The sequence below is a fragment of the Teleopsis dalmanni genome, chromosome X (assembly GCF_002237135.1).
Source record: "Teleopsis dalmanni isolate 2A chromosome X, ASM223713v2, whole genome shotgun sequence".
In the NCBI taxonomy this organism is placed as follows: Eukaryota; Metazoa; Arthropoda; class Insecta; order Diptera; family Diopsidae; genus Teleopsis; species Teleopsis dalmanni.
In genome coordinates, this window is record NC_051848.1 from 8,577,809 (window position 1) to 8,601,460 (window position 23,652).

General features: G+C 28.2%; 1 protein-coding gene and 1 long non-coding RNA gene across 3 annotated transcripts; one reads left to right on the forward strand and one right to left on the reverse strand.

The window, feature by feature from the left end:
• Positions 1-693: 693 nt before the first annotated feature.
• Positions 694-16,404, reverse strand: LOC119689905. Of its 2 annotated transcripts, none has more exons than XM_038104836.1 (6): positions 16,192-16,404; positions 4,230-4,386; positions 4,064-4,156; positions 2,146-2,286; positions 928-1,062; positions 694-866 (listed from the first exon to the last, which is right to left on the reverse strand). In XM_038104836.1, the coding sequence occupies exons 1-6, from the start codon at positions 16,196-16,198 to the stop codon at positions 845-847; spliced, it is 555 nt and encodes a 184-aa protein (XP_037960764.1). In that variant the 5' UTR covers positions 16,199-16,404; the 3' UTR covers positions 694-844. The 2 variants fall into 2 exon arrangements, with proteins under 2 accessions (XP_037960764.1, XP_037960763.1); XM_038104835.1 differs by lacking the exon at positions 16,192-16,404 and adding an exon at positions 15,286-15,465.
• Positions 16,405-22,049: 5,645 nt separating this feature from the next.
• On the forward strand, positions 22,050-23,578 carry LOC119690103. The gene is made up of 4 exons (XR_005253547.1): positions 22,050-22,797; positions 22,862-23,071; positions 23,135-23,231; positions 23,308-23,578. It is a non-coding gene; the product is annotated as an uncharacterized LOC119690103 (long non-coding RNA).
• Positions 23,579-23,652: the final 74 nt, after the last annotated feature.

Here is a 23,652-nt window from a genome sequence, read left to right on the forward strand (position 1 = left end):
TTGTTATGGCCAATTCAAGAACTAAAATATTATGGTTAAGTTTTCATACTATTAACCACAGCATATCATAGACTACCAACTAATAAACGATAATATTCTTTTACAATTTTTAATTAATCAAGCGGTTTCTTAAAGCAAAAGTGTGATCTTTTTTGTAAATAAAACACCACAGCTTTAGCTTTTAGAAGCCAACAAACAAAAGTGAAGTCTTTAAGTCACAACATTTTATAAATAGAATAGTTGTATTTGCATTTGTTGTTTAGTAATTGAGCGATCAGAAAATCGTGACTATGATATTATCTATATGTAAAATATCACAGCTTCGACTTCCAGAATCGTTCAACCGTTCACAATTAGCTGAGAAGTAATGAGTTAAACAGACCTGTGTTACAAATAATGACACTTCTCCCTAATGTATTATTGCATTTCATAATCATAGCACTATACCCCTGACACTACCGTTCATGGATTGATCACCTCACTAAGCAGTTTATATATGACAAGTAATAATTGAACGTTTCAGATATTACTTATAAATAAAATACCACAGCTCCGACTAGCATAAACGTTCAGCCACATCACAATAAATTGACAACTAATAGATCAACAAGATCAAGTAAATAAATAGTTATATTTATTAAGAATTTATTTTCCATTAAATAAATAAATTTGATCATTATAAGGTGATGAAAACAAAAAATAAATTATTTAACGCGGCGAAAAAAAATCTAATATAAATATAAACTTAAAAATGCAGAATAAAAAGCAAATCCACGTGTTGATGATTTTAGTTAAGGGGTTCTGAGTTTTGAAGGGTTCTGGTTCTTTACACCGACATTCAAAATTAATCAAAAGGCACCAACTCACTAAAAATATCAAGATGTTAAAGCTTACAAATAATTAGAATAAATTTCATTTATATCATACGGCATTATCGGAAAAAGAGAGCGGTGTATAGTCCAATTCGATAATTTGATATATTCTTCGCATTCAGTATTGTGACATCGCTTGCAGAAAAAGCAAATTTCGTAACCACACGCATTGCAGCGGGCATTATCATCACTGATTGGATATAAATTGCAATTAAAAACTTTATTTATGTAGAGATCTCTCATATAACATATAGAATAAATAATTATTTTATTTATAACATATAAAAATATCCATTCTATAACGTATTTGTTATATATAAAGTAAGCAGTGCCATAATTCATTAATAGCAGATAAAAATATTTTGAATTTTAAACGTAAACTATCAAATATATATATATATACCTATGTAAAAAGGAACATCTAATGTTAACGATAAAACTAACCAAGCATTTCATAATCAAAATACTGACTACACAATATGGCAAGATTGAGATATTCCCCTATAGGAGTAAATAATGAGATCTATGAAGTAATGAACCCAGCGGAGATCCCAAATGTAGCTATTCAAAAAATAATTGCCTTTATTAACCGTGCAAATTAGTTTTAATACTACAAATTTTTTATGATCGGATTTATGGTCTGCCGCGTTTAAGATCAATCAATCATATACGCAGACTAATATAATGATAAAAGTTGTCATTATCGCAACAAAAACATTTTGCTATGAACTCTACATAAATAAATTTGAGTAAACTTAGATGATATTAAAATCAACTAACAAAATAATAGCCTTAGTACAAATTGGCAAGGAAGTCATACACAAATTCAGTTTACCACAATAAGCAACTGTCTTAATAGCACAATGCGTGCAAATCTCACTGAAACCTTGTCTAATAAAAAGGCGTCAAAAACGTTAGGTAGCGAACTCTGTAGCAAGAACAGAACATCAAGCAGACCTGAAATTTCAAAATCCTTAAATCCTACATAGATGTTTGACTTTATCTGCTATCGCTTAGGAGTAACTTATTGTCAGGTCAAACAGATGAATCTAACCAAACAAGCCGTTAAAAACATTTGACACTGCATTCTAAGAAAAATTAAGTGGGAGAGAACAACCTAGGATCATTGATGAAATATTTTTGGCAAACTACTTATTTACTTAGTTCTTAGTGTAGTGTACAGTACAATACAATAATCCAATACAATAAAATAGAAGTCGATTTATATATTCGTATATGTATAAATTCTTGTAATATCTAAGATTTTACTCACTGGTATGATGCAAGACATATTAGCTTATGATTCAACCAATCAGATTTTTGACAACGTGAACTGCAATACGAGGTTTCGCATTTTTCGCAATAGAAGTCAGCCTGCTCCATACAGTACACACACATAATTGTAGCCATTTTACTTAATTAGTCACAAAAAAAATTAAAAAAAAAAATTATTAATTAAAAACCAAAGAAACATAAATAACTTTTATATCATGGTATAAACATCAAATAATAATTATTTTTATTCGTTATTTTTGTCTACTTTGTATTCTAGAAAAACCAAACGGTTAGGGGAAGGGTTATATTTATATTGAATACTAAGAATCGAATATTAAAAAAACTGAAGTGTATCAAAAAATGTTTATGAGAAACAAACTGATCCGATCAGATGTTTTTGAGGCCATATAGGTTTTATGAATTGATCTTTTTTAATTGAACATTTCTTTGGCATCTTTCATTTGGACAACATGAAACACAGCTGAGAAAGGATATAGATAATAAAATGATCAGTGAAAGCATTTTATCTTAAGTCTGCCTATTTTTATTGGTGAAATCGTAGCCTTCCTAAACACAAAAGGCTCGATGTTATTTCGTAAGTGTATCTATATTCTCCACTTATGCTAAAGCATTATTTAATCACTTGAAAAGCGGAATGTTCTGAAAACGCTTATAGGCTGCTTTGCAGCGGAAATAAACAAATAAACAGTAGACTAGTTAATATTCTGTTAGCAATCTTACTGTACTTACACTCATTCTCGTCAAAATTAGATACAACGGAAATATCCTGTCATAAGGAACCTAATAGAGTACTATCAAAAAGCATAATGAAATTCAGTTAAATCTATTAAAAGCTAAATCGCCCAAACCTGTTGCTATATTCTTCTCATTGGTACAACGATAACAATTATATTATAGAGAAGGTATGTCCGACATGTAGAGCAAAAAGCTCTACATACCTTTGTAAACTGAAATTAATAATTAAGTTGTGATTAAATGTGATGTAATGAGTGTAGGAATCGTAGTGGTTTGATGGCAAATGGTAGAATGTAGGAAGTTAAGAGATATATACAACTGAGATAGAGTTAAGAATGTTTTAAGCATATGAAAACAAAAAATCACCAAAAAGACTAGAAATCTGATAAAATAATAAAGGAATGAGGAAGTGTTATTATTATTAAAAAGTGATTAGAGATAAAAGAAGAAAAGCTTTAAACAGATAAGTACAGAATGTGAGTAAAGAAGTTGTGATGATAAAAATGGATTAAATTGAGGATTAAACCTTTTAATGTACATGAAAATAGAACGCCAGTAAAAAGTTTATGATCATCACAAAAAACAAAAAATTTTTGAGATTAAGATACATACATTAAAGACAAATGAGAACAAAACATGGTACAGAGGACAAAACTAAAGATTGTATTACTCAAAAATTAAGTGGAGATGGAAGAAAGGTGTAAAGCAGATAAGAATAGAATATGAATAAAGAAGTTGTAATGATAACTAAAAAAGTATGAGGAAAAAGGTTAAATAATTTAAAAAACGATTGGAGATGAGGGAAAGAAAACTTGTAGCAGAGATGAGAACAGAAAATAATTTCATATAGAGGAAGAAAAGTTAAAAGCAGATTTAAAGAGGCAAAGAGTTTATGGTATATTGGTGAAAAAATAATTTAAGTTGGAAGAAAGATGATTTAAAAGCCAATGAGAAGGCAGTATGAGTGAAGAACTGTATTTGTGGAAAAATTGTTTGAAAACGAAAAAGCAAAGTTAAGACAGGTCAGAACTAAATATAACTAAGGCAATTAAATTGTTAAAAAAAATATATCAATTACAGATTATTTAATAGAGGGCCAGTCTACTTCGTATGTGTTTATGTTACTAAACTACTATCAATAAAAAAATTGTTGAACTTACGGTGGTTTATAAAGGCGAATTGGAAAAATCGGATCACCAGGCTTACGTGGTTGGCACGCTAGTATGATTTCTAAGAAACTGAACCGACGACGGCTATATTTGATAAAATTAAAAACAAATATATTTATTAAGATATATATATAATTTATATATTAGATAAATTTACTTGATTTCAGGGCATGTTTCCCGATGTGCAGGAAAATTTTTATTCAAACATTGAAGGCTACAAAAAGAGATTTTACATCTCTGACAGAGTCCAGATGTTGGTGTGTTACATCCAACACACGGGTTTTGGAGTTTCCTCTTTCTACCAGTCGTAGTTGCTGCAAAAATAGAATACATTAGTAAGAATGTTGAACATAGTTAATTTGAAATTTATAAATATGTAATGCAGACCTAAATTAAGAAGAACAATTTGTACGTACAAAAAACACGTTCTTAGAGTTAGGTTCTAGCTTGGAAAGAAATGTTTAAATTAATTCTCCTAAAGAAAGAACCGAAAAACATTAACAAATGTTAATTTTGTACAAATGAGGCTAATATCTGGAATAATTCTTTTTCAAGGAAGGTAACGACGGGTAAGCCAATTTCAAACATATTCGTAGATAGCACCATACAACTCGAATTGATCTTTAATGACTTATGAGTAACTGGTTGTATGCCTTGGTACTTTATCTCAAAAGAGAAAAAAGGAAATGCTTTAAATTTCACTTAAAATAATACTAAACAATATTTCCAATTAGTGGAATTTATTCTTTTGAAAAAACAATAGAATATTATTGGTATTAGTTTAAGGAAATCACACTAAAAAATAATTTAATTGAGAATGTCTCTGTCCGCATTGTCGAGCGACCAACATTCCTTGATACTAATTGTAATTTATTATCCGCCCAAAGAAAAAGGTTGCTACCTCAAAAATAACATGACAGCTGATGTATCTCGATTTTAAATAGTTAACACTGTACTGGACAGCAATATTCGCCTGCAAGTGTGACATATTTTGCTAAGAAATGAACATATGTATAACATTTAAAAATGAATTATTTCAATTTAAAAGGGAGTGAACTTACGCCTAACATTTCTATATGTAACAAAAACAGCAAGATGTAAATATATTGAAGAAAGCTTTATTCGCCTTTTGATTGCAGCATCTTTCAAGCACTATACTGATGCTCAAGCAACATCATACTGTTGCTTATGCAACAACATAGTATCGGTACGCACATATCAGTCACCTTAATCAATCAGTATAACTAGCCAACCAGATAGGAGACATTATTTATAATATCAATTTATGCATTAAAAAAACTAGTTAATTAGCTGAAACAATCAGATGCACTTAATATGGATTCCGGGGCAATGCTGGTATCCAAGGCAATGAAATGCAGACAACGTAGAAATAAGAGGCTTCAATAATTATAGGCCCAGAACCTTTCTGTGGTCCACGCAAAGGAACTTGCATTACAATTTAAAATGCTTTTAGGGACTTGCAACTAAAAACACTTCAAGCATTGCTTAGATCAAACAAAAAATAACCTTAAAATTATTACCTGATTATTAACATGTTACTGTAGTCAATCTACACCTAACAAAGTCAGGAATCCAATCCATCTCAGACTGTAGATACTGTAGAGAAGAAAGAGAAACCGCATACCATATGCCATGTGCTAGGAGAGTGCACGATACTGATGTACAAGCGAAAGAAATACCTAGGAGGGTATATCATGGAACATGGGGATTCCAGACTAGGATTAGAGAAACACTCGAATCCGACTAAGCGGCACAATAGATCTTCTTTTAGGTCGCAGTGTACATTATATCTAAGTTAAAGTGAATTTTTCTATAATTTCGACTTAAGTTTCAATTGCTCCAGAATATATTTTCACGTTTAATATCAAATTGGGTTTTAACGTCCGTTTTGACGAAAGAAATAGAATTCTTAATACCAATTATTATTTTATTATAAAGCTGTAGTTTATAAGCTCGTTCTAATTTAAAGCACGGCAAGTGCTTTGGTTGGTGTCACTAATTAAATAAAAATAAGTGACAATAAAACCTGGAACTTGAGCATTGAAAATTTGTGCAGCCTTGGCTTCTTGTGGATAAACACGATTAGTCAACGCTTCTAATTTGACAGTGACGAGTTCTAAGCCTGGCACTTGCAGTCCAAACAAATTATATACGGACTATAAACTAATTAAATAAAAATTCGATTATTCCAAAGACCACTGATGACGAGTACTTAGCAATACTCGAAACAGCGTTGTATGGTCAGCCAAACTTCAATAAAATTAAAATAAATTTTTGTGTTTGTCCTTTATTTCTTTCTTTGCTATTCAAAACCCCTCTAAATTTTAATAAAGCTTCTTTGTCACCATACAAAGAAAGTCTAGCTTTACAGCAACACGTTTACTTTATTCAAAAATTATTATTTTCAATAGAGAGGTTTTTATCGAACAGTAGTGAATTGCAACAACAAACATTTTTTATTATTTTTAATTGAGTTTATGGCTCAGCATAGAGCTGTTTCGAATATTACCAAATAACCATCATCAGTGGTCTTTGAATTTTTTTTTTTTTTTGAAACTGCAAGTACCAAGGGTTCGTGCCTGCCAAATTTGAAGCTCAGAGTCTGGTTTCATTAGCCAACTGACCCAAAGCAGTACTTAACTTGTATGTTCGAACTAGGTATTTTGTTGATTTAAATAAAAGTTCATTAACAAAACAAATTCACTTGTGTTATATTAGAACGAAACCATAAACCAGCTGTAGAATAATTGAATTAATAAATTATATTGATATTTTCATTTTCAGATTCCAATACTATTCTTTTGTAGAGGCGTTTCATGAAGATATAGAAATCTCAGACAATTTTATTTATGTGTAAAAGATATTTCATTTGCACTGAAATTTATAAAGATTGATAATATTTTTTTCCAAATGTGTTGTGTTCTGCATATGTTGCAATCGTCAAATTTACATTCAAAACTCAGTTCCCTTTCGGTTGTAAATCAGCAATAGAATTAGCATTAGCACCATATGCAAATACTAACCAATACCCATCAAAAATGCCAACACACACATACGCTGAAATTTTATAAATTCGTATAGTCAAGAAACAAACACCAAAATATAAAAATGTAGACAAAACTTTTATCTTTAACTATCTAATTTTAACATTTATATAAATGTATATACATATATATGTATATATATATATATATATATATATATGTATATCCCTTGTTGGAACTCAACAACTCAAGAAGTTGTAATATGCACAAAAAAGAAAAAAAAAATAATAATAAAAATAAAAAGATAAAGGACAACAACATTTATAAATGAAACAAAAAGCAAAAATAAAATAAAATAAAATAAAGAGAATTTATGTGGAAAATTTGTAAAAAGTGCACAAAAATGCGAAGCTTTCTTATATGCGGAAAAATTGCATGCGTGATGAATTTTTCCACATTGGCAACATTATAAATGCAACAAACAAAGCAGAGGCAGCAACTGTAGGAGTTATACCAGATCTTCGCAGATATGGAAATTTTTAACCGCACATATGGATACCCGCACAAATTTTGCATATCTGCATATGTGCCGGCGTTGAAGCACTATTGTTTTAATAGCGCCGAAAGAAGGTCTGTCTTCTCATTTCGTTTTCTCATAAAACTTATGCTTGGGCGGAAATAAATGTTTAAACTTTTACAATATATATTTCCTTAAAAAGAGAATTTATCAAGCGTTTAAAATTGCGTGGAAAATCATCTGTGTTCTTCCATACATTGCCACTTCCATACATTGGCATTTTGGTCTGACTCCTTAATTTCTTATTTTCATGTTCTTTTTTTTCGGTAGAAGTTTTCGGTACAATTGATTTTTTTGCTTCTTCAAATAGAATTTATGTCTGCAATCATCTTATCTCTCTTAAGCTACGTTTAATAAATCTTAACAATTAATAATATTTGCGTATATCTATTATGAAATCTATTTAATTATTCAAGAATTTTAAAATCTAAATCAAGTACAAGGAAACCTGAGGTGAATATGGAGAGAAAACCGCATTATTCTTTAGATTGTACTGAAATTAATACTTATTACATTATAAATTATAATATAAGTTAATGACACTTTATTTCTATATTTTTAACACATTTTATTTATTTAAATAATTTGTCAATAATTTTGCTTACGAATGTGTGGTTGGCCCAAATAGCCTAGGTAGAAGTGAACGAGTACATTTTTGTGAAGTTGAGAGCTACCGATGCCAAACGGGACTTATCCAGACAAACAAGATGATGTCCTGTTTGGTAGCAATCATGCTTTCGAATAATATCGCACGATTACTCCTTTAATGAAACTAAACACAGGGCCGTTTTTGGAAGACGAGGATGTTAACTTATATAGTCGACAAAACACTTACTTATAAAGAAATTCAAAAAAAATTTTTCGCCTTCAAGACATTTACATATATACCTTATATACCTATATATATACTTTAAAAGTTTATGGCATTCATATTAACATATTAATTCATATTAACCGTAATTTTTTCTTTCAGAGTTGTAAAAAAAACAGCATTAAATCTAATTAAAACAAATTGGCATCACTTCTAAAATATGTTAAATGTTTTTTTTTTTCAACAAATGTTTATACTGGCCGAAGTGTATGGCGAGTATACAGCTACTGGTCTAGATAGAAAAATATTGCTGTTGTTTTTCGTACATTTCGGCCAGTATAAGCCAGCAACTTACTGTTGTTTATCATACTTGCAAGCCACCGAGAAAACGCCTAATATGATATATAAAAATAGTAAACACTACAAATTAATTAACTTAAATAAAAGCAATCAATATGAGCATTAGAAGGGCAAAGGTAAGCATTTTTATCTTGTATATTTAAATTTAATTATTTATTTATGTTATTGAACTTATTAGCCATTGAAGTACTATGAATGAAGCATGACTGGTCTGAATAGTCTGATTTTTGTATTTGGTTGCACTAAAACTTAAAAACATCTACATAGGTTTTCACGGAAAAAAAATTACTATTAACTTTCGAACATAAAGAACATTTAATAAACCCATATAAACTAATTTATTCTCTATAAGATGCGATATATTGATGAAACACAAGCTTAAACTTAGTACAAAAATTTGTATATTAAGATACATTAAAGTAAAAAACTTATGTTAAATTTATATATTGCCTATGTATCCAACAGTAACGAAATAAAACAGGCGTATAACTGGAATGATGTGAGAAATATTATATAAAAATATTATATATAGAAATGTTATTATATATAAAAATATTATATACAATAAAAAATATATATATAAAAATATTGTATATAAAAATTATATATATTTATATATAATATTTTTATATATAAAAATATTATATATAAAAATAACGTTCCTGTAATTTCATCCATAATTTTACAGTTGCAAGGATATTTCAAGTGATTTACTCGTATCCTTGTATGCGCTTGTTTGTGTTGTTGTTGTTGTTTTTGTTTTTGTTGCTCTTAGTCCAGTTCAAGTATACAAAGTTTTGGGGGTAAACAAACTGCATTTGATAAATTACAATTTATGTTTTTTGTATGCGTTCTTGTGTGTGTACTTAAAATATTTGCAAAGATGTCGAATATAGAAATGTATATAAGTTAAATTGAGTGGAAGAAGAAGCTAAGTAAAAATATTATAAGATTAAAAATGAAAGTCAAACCAAATAAATTTAAGACCTCATCAACTATTGTTTTTCACATTTAAACCTAAACGCTTTATATTAATTGCACTCAAGGATTAAATGTCTTCAGCCGGAGATGTACTGTATGTGAGCAAGGGTAAAAACTATATTTTTAGTCTTAGTGCTATTGTTAAGAATTGGTTTATAATGCAAAATTAATATTCATAATTTTTTTGATATCGGATTAAATTTACAGATTTACTTAACTGACTATATTATAACAAAAAAAACCCTCTTCCTATTCCATCAGTAATTTTTTTTTTATTTCTTTATTAGTTATAATTTTTTGCTGCTATAAATATGCAAATAAAATACAAAAAACAAAAGGATAAATTCATTTTTATAGAAAAAGTAGGATAATTTAAGTTAGCTGAAAGTTATATATATATAATACAAAGTTATTTAGTGGGGCAAATTAGAAGACGTCCTTTACACAACAGAAACACTATCAAAAAAATATTTGTTAGTATAACCTTCTATTCTACTCTTGACACAATTCTCGCTAAACCGCCGATTATGCATATGTAGACTAGTCTATAAAAATAGAGACTAACAAGTTGAAACATAGCATAATTGATTACTATGAAGATGGCAACAGTTATCAGCTGAAAAGAACAGTTTCATATAAATGAATTGTTTTATTATTATATATTTTAGAAATAAAAGTTATATTATTTATTAGTAATAAATATTATTCCATTGCTGTTGTTCTTCAGAAAATCTAAATTCCATTTTTAAAAAACCACCATCCAGAAAAACCACAGTTCTTGAAAATGTGCAAAAATTACACAGCGACAGCTATTGCCTTTATTGCTTAACGAGGTAAAAAAGTCGTTTTTAATGAAAAGATCTTTTGAGATGTGAAAAGTGAATTCCATTTCTGTAAAATTACCATCCCGGAAAATTAAAGTTCCGAAGTTTGCAATATACCACTCTGCGACAGCTATTACTGTTCAGAGTTAAAGTTAAAGAAAATGAATGAAATGCATGACGTGAAAAGTGCCAGAAGTGAAACCGAGCAAAGTCCGACAAATAGATTAGTAATGGATTGTTGCATAATTTTTTCTTAATTTATAAATTTTAGCAATTTTTTTCAAACTGTATCTCGATAGATAATGGACGTCCTCTTACATGTGTGGACTTCTGTAAGCGGGATGTTTTCAACTAATGCAATATTTGCATCCGAATTGTATTTCAATGGATAATGGACGTTTCACACATGTGTGGACTTCTGTAAACATCCATTTAATTTCAAGAAATTCAATTATGACATCCATTTGTGGTGTTTCATTTAAAGCGATCGCAGAATAATAGTAGCATAATGTCTTTGCTAAACTTAAAGAAAATAAAAAGCATAAATTATTGTTTCGACAATAAAATTTCAATAAAAAAGTGCATAACAGTTCTTATCTAATATCTTTCACAAGTTGTGAATTAGAGGTTCGTTCTATTTCTGAAAAGGTAGCGATATATAAAAATTTTATCAACGATAATTTCGTGCAGCTTTGATTCGCGTCTACTTTAATAGGTTCAAAGTTCTACTAAGCCTAGCAATTGAAATCGAAAAACTATATATGGGCTAATTAAAACCAACAAAGATTTCAAAACCTAACTCAAAAGAGATGAGTACTTGATAACACTTGGCAAAAAAAATTTCAATCAATTGGATAGAAAAATATTTTTTTAACCGCCATTTATCATCGTCTTATATCTCAGAACACACACATATGACAACAGCTTCTTGGAAGATTTCTAAACGCTAACTTCGGAGCAAAGATCCTTAGCCTTTTGTTTAAATTTGGAATCATTACGACCAACCCAAGTCTTTCCAATAGTGCTGAAACAATTTTTTAAAAAAGATTTTATATGTTATTCTGCTAGAGTTTAATTTTTTTTATTTATCTATTAACATTTTACAGTGCATTCAAGCTACATTTTCAATTGAAATATGTGTGATGGAGAAAAATGTTTAACTATAACAAAAACTCCATTCACAACGTTTCCAGCATTCTCAGCGGCTTCATTACTATATCGTCTCGATTCTAGACAAAAATTATCTAAACACGTTAAACACATAGAATATGTATATGCGACAAATGTACGTCGTGGCACTTTAGTGGATCCGATAGTTTTGTACTTCAACAAAATTTCCAACGCTTTTTGTGCCCCTAAGCATTAACTTCATTTTTGAAAACTCTAGTGTTACGGCTACTCATGCGTTTAGTATTTTCAACATGAAAATGAAAACAACGACGACAACAACAACAATATTTCTAACAATAACAGTATCAATAACGTACAAAAAAAGCTAAAAATCAACAAAAAAAAAAAAAGCTAAAGGAAAGAAAAGTTGCAATATCTAATATCGAAAATAAGTGGTTCTAATGGAACCACAAAATTCGGATTGTTGATAAAATAAGTGCAGAGCATAACATAGATACTTTTCATGTCTCATGTTTTTGGCAAGCAATGTTGTTTTGTTGGCTGTTGTTGTTGTTGTTGTTGTTGTGAATTTGGTTTGGTAATCAATATGTGTACTCCTACATGTGTGTATGTAGAATTTTATTTTTATATTTACCACATGTTTTGTATATTTATTCCAAAAATCACTTAATTTTAAAACATAAATGTAAGCACTACGATTTTTGCACAAAATACTGTTCAAAACTGCTATGTTGTGTACAGTATGATTAAAAGTTTAAATAGGGCGGCAAAGTTTATTGCCGACCCATTAAGCATATATCATATAATGTATGTAAGGTATGTACAATATATAAATATATCAATATGTGAGGAATATCATGACGGAAATTAACAAAGTTGTTATCATATATATTAAATTGTTCAATGCATGGCATTAAATATGTTCTAAATTGCACTGCGAACAAAATACAAAAAAAAAAAAGCAAAAAACACGATTTCAAAGTATTACATCTTATAGACTTATCATATATATTATATATACACATGCGTATATAAATAAATGCATAATTAACTACTTAAAAGAAAAGCTTTGCTGTTTATGAAAACAACATAATATATATTTTAAAAAAGAATATATATGTCCTAAAGAAATATACATACTATAAAGAAATATATGTTTAAATTATAAAGAAATACATACATTATAAAGAAATAAAAAAAAAATACATTATAAAGAAATAAAAAAAAAATACATTATAAAGAAATAAAAAAAAAATACATTATAGAGAAATAAAAAAAAAATAAATTATAAAGAAATAAAAAAAAAATACATTATAAAGATATATTTTAAAGAAATATATATATTATAAAAGAATATAAGTTGTTATTTAATGTCAAATTTTTCACACGGAAGTGACTATTATATTTTTAATAGAAACTTTAATAGAAACAAAAATTCAATTGATTAAAATAATATAAAATGAATGTTTGTTGTTGTAGTTCACTATTGTTCGAAAAAACCTCTTCATAAAAGAATATATATATATATTTTAAAGCAATATATATATTATAAAAAAAATTTAAAAGGATAGCCTGATATGCATATCATAATTAATGACACCTAAAAAATAAAATAAAAAAAACAAATTTTTTCAAAAGAAAATCAAACGTACACAAAAGGGATGAGGTCCTTAACCTATATCACACATAGTTCCTCCCCCTACAAAAGCATCTCAGTTCCAAATAAAGTATTTCACTGAACATTGTTAATTTACGGCGTTTTCGATTGGTAAATTTGGACCCAATCTAGTATTACTCTCGACCTGTCAAATATGTGTTGCTCAATCTAATGTTTTTAGAGTAATCTAATTACAGTTGCGTTAATAGGCAATTATATTTTTCATTAATAGATATCAATCATACTTTATTTATTAAGTCATATAAAGTAGCGATTCATTTCAAGATAATTTTGCTGCTCAGGCAAAATATCTAAAGTGTTATAAAATTAATCTCAAATGTTACACATTTCACTCGAGATTATCGCTGATTTACCAATCAAAATTTACCAATCTAGCAAAATAATTTACCAATCTAGCAAAACAATCCATTTATTCAAGAACGTAAATAGTTTCTATATTATATAAATGGAATATTAAAGTAACATTATTGTTACGATATATGACACATGATATATCCATTAATCCAGAAATTGGAGAAAACATATAAATGCAGTTACCTCATCAAAAGAACGAAAACGTGATATGCAGTCTTGCCATATCACTTTGTCGTCATTTAGATCAAATGTCAATAAAATGAAATAAAAATAGAAATATTAAAAATTAGTTTTAGAACCATTTACGAGAGTGTACTACACTTTCAAATTAAGACAGTTGTACAGTAACATAAAGTAATCAAAAAAAAAAATATATAAAATTAAATAATTTTTTTGGACTGAGACAAATAGATATAGTTGATCAATTTATAAATGCTCTTCACTAACAACGACAAGCACAACTATACCAGACGTAAGGTGATATTCAACATCATTTGAATTTTCTAAAACTTATTTTTCTTGTCAAATTATTTTTAAAGATCACAAATTATAATTTAAGCCAACCCAATAATAAATCAATTAAAATATTAATTTTAATATATAAATATATTTAATTATATAAAATCTTACATTCCAATAAATAAATACATTTGAGATACATTTTAGAGTTGAGACAAAAACACGATGAATATTATTAGTTATTTAAAAATTTTTATAAATTTTTTTGGGAATTGAAATATATATATAACTGATGATTGTTTAAATCTGTACAAACATTAAATCGTATATCATCAAAATAAGAATTTAACAACATCCAAAAATAAATTTTAATATTTACATTATAACAACTTAATTATACATAACATATGTATATTTAGTAGCGATCATATTACATATAACACCTTGCAAATATGCAGACATATTAACATTCTTTTCGAACACTTTAAAGTGAGAGCTATAAAAATATATAGCTTATTCTCTCTTACTATAGAACATATGGAACTGAACAAAATGCGCACAATTATGAAAAATAGAAAATAGGGAATTCACAACTGTGTAGAGAAATATTGTATATAATAACAAATATTTTATTTTTAACAAAATAATTCCAATAATTATATACTAGATTATTCGGAAGCACGCAGAATAAATATTTCCTAATATAGCTCTTAGAAAGAGAGAGATACACATAATCTGCCTTTTCACCCCACAATTGATGTTGTGCTTGTAGTACAAAAAGCACCAAAGTATGAATTACATTTTAGTGAAAAAAAAATATATTTCAAAACACATTTAATTACTTAATGAATTGGAAACTAATCCAGTCCTCCTTTGAATTTAAACCCGAAAAACTTAACAAAAGTCCAACAAAATACCTTAAATAAGATTTCAACCGCCTATATTCCTGGTTTCAAAACTAAAACAAATTCCGCAATAAACTGCCGTATCTGAAGCGGGTATTACACGTCATATCTGCTGTGATGTCACTTACCTTTACACATCTTGCACTGCCGACCTTATTTTGGACACTACTCAGCAAAAACAACAAATACACTACAAAATACAAAACGATATTTTTGCTTTCAGCCCTGAAAATGAAACTTTACACGTCAGCCGACAAAAACCCGATTGTATACGAAAAAACACGAGCAGGTCGGATGGAATGCCACAATATTTTAATTTCCATCCAACTTGCTGTCAGACCTGTAAATATTGCTATTAAAAAAGTGCATCGCACACACCAAAACGAACGCTTGCGAACGAACGAACTTTTGCAGGTACGTTTACCTGCGAATGTTCGTTCGTTCGCAATCGTACGCTTTCGTATGAATGCGCCTTTACACAAAATTTTTCACAAATTTTGCACTCAACGCACCAGGTTGTGGCGCCAACTATGATGTCTAATACCCGCAGGAGCTATATATGTAGCTATGCAGAGCTACAGAAAGTAATGTTGTAGAGTTTACCGTTTATTCGACTAAACTTGCGCAATTCCATTGAATTGTTGTAGGTTTTTACGTGCCAACGGGCGCATTAGTTATGCTCATCATGTGAGAACGACCAATGAACAAAATGACAATTTTAATTGGAAAATAAAATTTTCTGCATATTTTTAAGTTTTTGTTAATTAAATCTGTAATATATTTCATACTTTAGATAATTTATCTATAAAAACGGCTTAACACAACAGACAGCAAGTTTTTCGATTCCAGGAATCATAAACAACTCCAAGAATCATAGAAAATTCCAAAAATCGTAGGGTATATATAAAACTCCCGTAAGACGCGGTAAATTTTTATATTTAATATATTTATTTATATGTAAAATAAAGAATAATTGTATAGGTTTACTATTATTTAAGGATATGCCAATAATTGGTCTTAAAATATGTACTTACTAGGCATCCTGTTTTTGATAATAAAATGATTTAGAAAGTTGTCAACGGGTTGCGCACGCAGCTTGATTAAACAAATTACTTCACTATAGATTTAACAATTATTAAAGCGAATTAAATATTAGATTTAACAAATCGAGTCAGCGCACCACTTCAATCTTTTAGCAATAGCTAACCAACGCACCCGACTTCAACGAGATGTGATCGGCAGCACAGTTCAACAGTTTCTGATTAAAGTTTGGCTGCTGCTCTATAAAACCGAATAATAGTTAAAATTGAGAAATAGGGATGCCACCCAACTTTATTCTCCGTACTGTATCAGTAAAATTTGATTGTGCAATTTTAAATTAAAACACAAAATGTTCCAAACATGTGATGTCGACGCACCACAACATCAATTATGACGATGGTTTCATATACTTGGACATTTGAGCATAATATTTCTGTTATTGTTTAGCATGTCAAGCCGTCGTAGTTCTGTCAGCTGTGTAATTATTATATATTTGTATATATATTATATGTTAATCTGTTAATTGTTACAACAAAATTAAATAAAATATAAGGAAAGGTTAATGTGACGCAGCGGTTTAAATTTTTTGCACCTCATATAACAATCATATATAATTACATATATACTTCATCGATGCCAAAATCGACATGCAATTCAAAAGTGCAAGCGAAAAGATAAGACCACGCGACCTGAAGATACTGCACTCGGAATGTCACCTACCAGAAATAGAATGAAACTCAAGAAAAGTAATTAATCACTCAATTGACAACGAAAACTAAATATCTTTTAAGCATTGGCAAAATAGGGAGCTACAGTCATGTTCTGACAGTCCATACACATTCAGAATAATGGCAATTAGACAAAAAAAAATTTCAATTTAACAAATAATCTTACAAATGACCTTACGACACATTGTAATAAAAGTTCTTGACAATATTTATGACAATTTGTTAGATTTGTTGTTAGTTAGTTAACAACAGCTGATAAAGTCTAGTAATAACATATATTTCACACCAAAAAATTACAGTAATTCTACCTATAGAAAAGCTTTCTAAAATGCCCAAAATTTTTTTAACAATTTTTTTTTATGGAATTTATATCAATTTTTTAATAATGTGGATGTTAGTATTAGGATTAAATTAAAGAATAAAAAAATGATTGGAATTTTCGGAATCAGAATATATGGAAACTAAGTAAGCAAAAATAATTAAAAGCCCAAATAATATTAATATAAAAAAGTTATATTTTTTGTTTGCAAATATATGAATGAAATATTTGGCTATTTGCCATAAAATATTATAGTATATAACTTAATACTATAAACTATTAAATGTATGTAAATTATCACACTAAAATATTATGTTTATACTTCATAATAGGTCTGTTCCACGAGTTGCTCTTAGTACAAATTTTCGAGTAATTGAGAGCATCTAAGAGAGCGTAACATCCCTGCCGAAATTTGAAAATGCTACACAGACATTACTCTTACATTTTATTTCAAGTAAAATTTGTGTGATATGTGAATCAGCTATTTTGAATTTAAATTGTTGTACTGTTTATTTACACGGCGCAGATGTTCTCACCAGATTTTATACAAAACTGTTCCAACAGCACAGATCTGTATAAAGAGCGTAATTTGGCACTTTATTTGTGTAACGCTCTCAGTTTGTATTTTACTAGTGTTTTACTTGAATTTTACCACGATTAGGTCATGGAACAGACCTAATTATTGAGCGCGTATCAGCAATTTCTTTAAAATTATAATTATATGTTTACACTAGGGTAGATGCCAACATGTAGCTTTTGCTTTAACTCTTTAAGTATTGCTGTCGTTACATTGTTGCTGTTATTGTGCTCTTTGTTATAAAACGTGTTTGTATTATGCTTACCGAAAAGTTCTTATTATGGATAAACAAGCTGTGATAGCTCAGTAAAATTCTTAGGCACTTAAACATATAATAATTAAAGAAGAAATTTTAATTCAATAATATATCTTTTGCCGTTAATTACACAGTCTAAACATGGTATATGCAACTCGTTTATAAGTATTTTGTGGACATCACTGTAATATGGCAATAAATGTAATGAGCAGCCAAACAAAGAAACAGGTGGTAACAATGTCGAATATCACAAAAAAAATAGTTATTAATGATATGTAAACTAATTAATATTAATAATAAATAATATTTATAGTGTATAGAAAATTTAATTTGTATCCAAAAAACTTATATTTTCATTTTGGTTTTTATTACATTTCATTTTTTTTATAATATCTAAACATTATTTTTTTTTGCTGTTTTCTTTAGTAATGTCATTCTCATTAGCAAATCATTTAGCAATACTTTTAGGTAGGGATGCCACACTGGAATATTTAAAGGAGGTGTTTGTTAATATTACGAAGCTATTATGCAAAAACACATAATAAATAACTAAACATTTATGAATTAAATTGTGAAAATGCGTTAGTTCTAATAATGTAAATACACTGTGAATAGTATTTACTAAATTCAGCACAATCTTGCATTTTACAGATATATGTATATAGATATATTATAGTTATATATGTATGTATTCCGATCATCTTTTTCTATTGTGCTATAAGTCTATATAGTTTGAGATATTCATATTTAAATTTGTAAATTTATGCATCGGATAACTCGGTAAGTGCATATTTAGTAACATCATAAGGTGAAAAACTTTAGTGAAGTCGTTAAACTGACTTTTGGTATCAGCTGATTTTAGTCTTGCTAAAATAAAACTTATTCTCTTTTTTTGTTGTATATTTCCATATCATTTAATATTCCAACATATTGACTTTTATGTTTAATTTAAATTTTTTGCAATACTACACAATAATATAAATCAGCTGATGTTTTACTGAATATCGAATATATGATAATAGTTGATACTTTCATTTTTCAGATAATATATGTAATTTCATAAAAAAAATATGTATATGCATAAAATTTTACCATTTTACCGAATTACAATGGTACTGAACAATAAGAAGTTGGGACAGTTTTCAACATATCACATTTTAAATATATGACATTTTAATATTGATTGCACAAACGAATTTTCTTAATTTATCGTAGAATTACGGTTTCTAAAAAATTATAATCAAATGGTATGTATCCAAGGGTGAGGAAGGAGGAGATGAAACATTCTAGGAATAAATCAAATGACTGAGTATATATCTTTGAATGTATATTTATTATTATTGCAATATGATTGTTTAATAAGATTAACAATTTTTTTTATAATCTCTAAAGTGATTAGAAAGTTGAATAGAATGAGTTTCTGTTTATGGGTCTGGTAATCATGTCAAAAAATTTATTGTGTTTATTATATTATATATAGAAAGTACAAATATTAAGTTTGTGTTGTGGTGCACCTCAATGTGCAAAAGGTTCAATATTTCGGTAATTATTTGCCAAATGTTGGTTATCATTTAACTCACTCTTTGTGTCTCTTTCGCTAAAATGGGTTTTTTTTGTTTCTATTTATGCGATTTGAAGGAGTACTGAATTATTTTACTGTTGTTTTTCAGATACAGAATTGTGTCAGCTAAACGTCTCTGCAATATTTAATATTTAAATAAATGCTGTCGAAAAATATATATGTGAGAAAAAATATTTTATGTAAAACTGCAGACGTGGTATATAGGAGTTACTGCGGATGACCGGGCGACTTTTTCTTGTGTTTATTGCAGTGGCGCCAGAAACGTCGTCGTATGTTTATTTTACAATAAATTTCTATCTTCAGTTTTTTTTTTGTTGCTTGTTGAAATGTAGTTGAGTTTATAATTTGTTTATATAAAATTTTTATATATTTGATATATTATATGCATCATGTATTGGGCGATATGTGGAGAAATAGTAAATCAACAAGAAGAACAGTAAATAAAGGAATCCAAAGAAAGGAGAATAAGCAGCTTTATGGTTTAATCATAAAAATTTGATAAATAATATAATAATTACTTATTTTATTTTTATAAGTAATTAAAGTTTTAATTATAAAAAAAAATATCTGTGAAAAAAAATTCCATTCGACAGGACTGTTGTCACAATGCTGATAGTACCATACTATCTATATGTATGTAAGTATGTATACAATATAGTATCAGTGTAAGGTGGCTGGTTGCAACGACATTGAATTTTTTAACGTTACATGCTTCACTCTTAAATATGTCCACTTAAATATGTACATATAATATAAAAGAGTATAATTATATTTTATTTAATTCAAGTAATATACATATGTACATACATATGTATTTGGTGTTACTTTCGCACAAACTGATTTCTTGAGTAATTTCTATTAACTGAGCTTGATTTTAGAAAGGTTTCTCTATATTGTGCTATTAACTCTAAAGGAATACTTTCATGATCGAACATCGTTATACAGAGTTTTCTATTAGTGAAAAATGCATATACATATGTATGTATGTATGTTTGCATGTTTGCATGCAAATAAAATACTACAATTTGATTATATTCGACCGTGAAAGGATCGGTTACAAAAAAATCAATATCCAAATCAATGCAGTAAAATTACATTAATAAATATTTAAAGCATTTTAGAAGAGAAAGTATAGATCCTTACTAGACTCAAGTAAGTAACAACCCCTAGAAAATTTGTGTTCATTTGTGTGTTGCACTTTCTGCTCTCCCTTTAATTTTTGTTCAGGAAGTCTCCAAATAAATTTCACTGCGAATAATAATCGCAAACCCGGATATTTGAAGATTTTAGATTTACAAAAAATTCAATTTTATTTTCAATTCAGCAGATTCTATTGTTTTACTATTCGATTAATTGGATTCTCCGAATACTTCGCAAAATCGAATACGAACAGCACTAAGTTATAATATTAGGTCATATTTAACAAATAAACACTACTAAAAATTTTTGTTGTTTTTAAGTTAAAATCTATTATTGTTACTAAGTTGAGTTGGTTTGGGATCTGGATCTTTTGCACCAAAGCCTACTTAAAGCTTAAATATTGGTCCGTTGCGATGAATGGCTTATTATCACGATATATGCTAGTTAAAAACATATGTCGTTGCAAGTGACTAGAACGAAGAAGTCTTTTGAATACAGTAATAGATGAATCAATTATAGTATCTTTATTGTTCTCCAGATATACAATATAACATTATAACTAATTACAGTTTATACTTATTATAGCTAAATAAATTTTTGTCGCACTAACTTTTTAAATAGTTTTTTAAATTTTATCTACATATGTGTATATATACCTAGGGTAAGAATATTGTTCATTACAAGTATTAATAAGAGTACTGTGATGCTTTGTTTATTTCTTATTTGTTTGTTTCTTTTCCACCGCTTAAGACTATTAACTAAGTATAATGAACTCAGTCAACATGAATGGATTTTATTTTGGAATTAGTTGCAACAATTGTGATATCATGAACCACTGAGATTATATCATAAAGTATCTTTATCTTGATTGCTTTAGTAGTGAATAGAACTCCGTCAATTTTATGCAACAACTTCTGAGTTAGAGTCATGTTTTGTGGATGATTTAATCATCATCGAATACCATATTTGCTGTTGATTTTAATATTGTCTGTTTTTTAAATTACATTGAAAGCAACAACAAATCTAGTGATCGACTATGACATTTATAAAATTTCAAGCAATAGCTGTGTATATGATTATATTATTAGGTTTTCGTATACTATATTTAAGTTGCATTATATATATATTTCAATAAGTTCTAATATGAGGTAACAATTTTTTTAACAAACTTTTAAACTGAATTAATGTCTTGCTTAATAATGTGATTTAAATATTTATTCATTTCAAACAGGTCAACACAATATAAATATTATATTAAGAAAAAAATTATAAGAGTTAGTCAGTTAATTTTTATCGTCACGATTTAAACACAATATATAAAATAAGATCGCATAATGTACATATGTTATAAAAAAAGAACTCACAAGCGGTCGGGATTGTGTACCAGAGCTAGTCAACATCGAAAATGAAACGCGGTTCGTCATTACGCGGTTCGCCATTCAGAGTATTACTGTGTGCAAGGCAATTTGAGTTAAAGGACTCAACAATAAAAATAATTATAATTAACGCAATAGAAATACTGAAGCGTATTGGATATTATATTTTGGATCCACTCCACATCGAGAAATCATTTTCTATTAATAATTGTATCGAAGATTCACGGCTTGTCGTCAAGATTCTCCAGAATGAAAGGTTTCAAAACAAACAAACAAAAAACAACAAAAACTACAGGGTTCCTTAATCTTATTGGGCTATATTTTGGGTTTACTTAACATCGACCAAACACTAATCCGTAATACTTCCATTACATTTTCAACATTTGTTTCTAGGGTGCAAAAAATTGGTTTCATAAAAAGTGTTGAAAATTGGTTATAACAAAAATAACCACAAATTAAATAAAATATCTACATATATCTATAGTATAAATACATATATGACTAATATTGTTGTGAACATTAACCAGCATATTTTGATTTGATTTAAAATTCACAATGAATCTCACACAATAGTGATTTTATCAGAGACGAGTGGCTGCAGAATATAGTCCCGCCCATTTGGTTTATATAAGTTTATACTAGTACCAGTATATATACGTATGTGCTAATATTTAATATTTTTTAGCTCTGATATGATTTTAAATCTGTGTGGACATTATATTGATTTTTTTGTGATTCTGCATCAAATAACCTGCATGGACTCTTATGAAAGGAAGTAAAACATTTGTAAAGAAGGGTTTTAGAAGATTGATTTACTTCTAATAATTGCTTAAGAATGTGGGATGTTTCTTCGCAACAAGTTTCTTTAATACTTTTTATATATGTCTATTTACAGGTAATTTAATTAAAATCCAAATTGTTATATATAATTTTAGTTTTTATTTTTGATTGCATTCAGAGATTTACTTTTGCTCTACAATTTGTAATATGATTGGATGATTAATTCTATGGAAACATGCTTTTGAATTCAACTATATATACACATAATACTTTTCGTAAGTAAGTCCAGTACCTTTAATGATAAAGTGTCTAGTTTTTTTTGTTTTATTTTAATTTAATTAAATTACATAGAATGTATCTACCATATATTGAAAGACGTCGCTATACAATAAACTTCTGATATGAAAATTCTGTTAAATATTTTCAACTCACTGGCTCATATGGCAACTATAACATATGGTCATACATAGCAACTTCTCGGAATTTAATATAGATTTGTACTTGATCGTAACATATGTTCTTGATTGATTAGTTCGCAGAATTGGAAATTTGAACTTTATTGCGGAATTGTTTATGTCAGCGTGGAGAGAAAAGTTATCTTCAATATATATATATAGAATTTTCCTTCTCATTATTGCAATATTGCACATTAATTATTTTTTTATAGCTTTGTCATTGCCTCGGTATTTGTTGTTA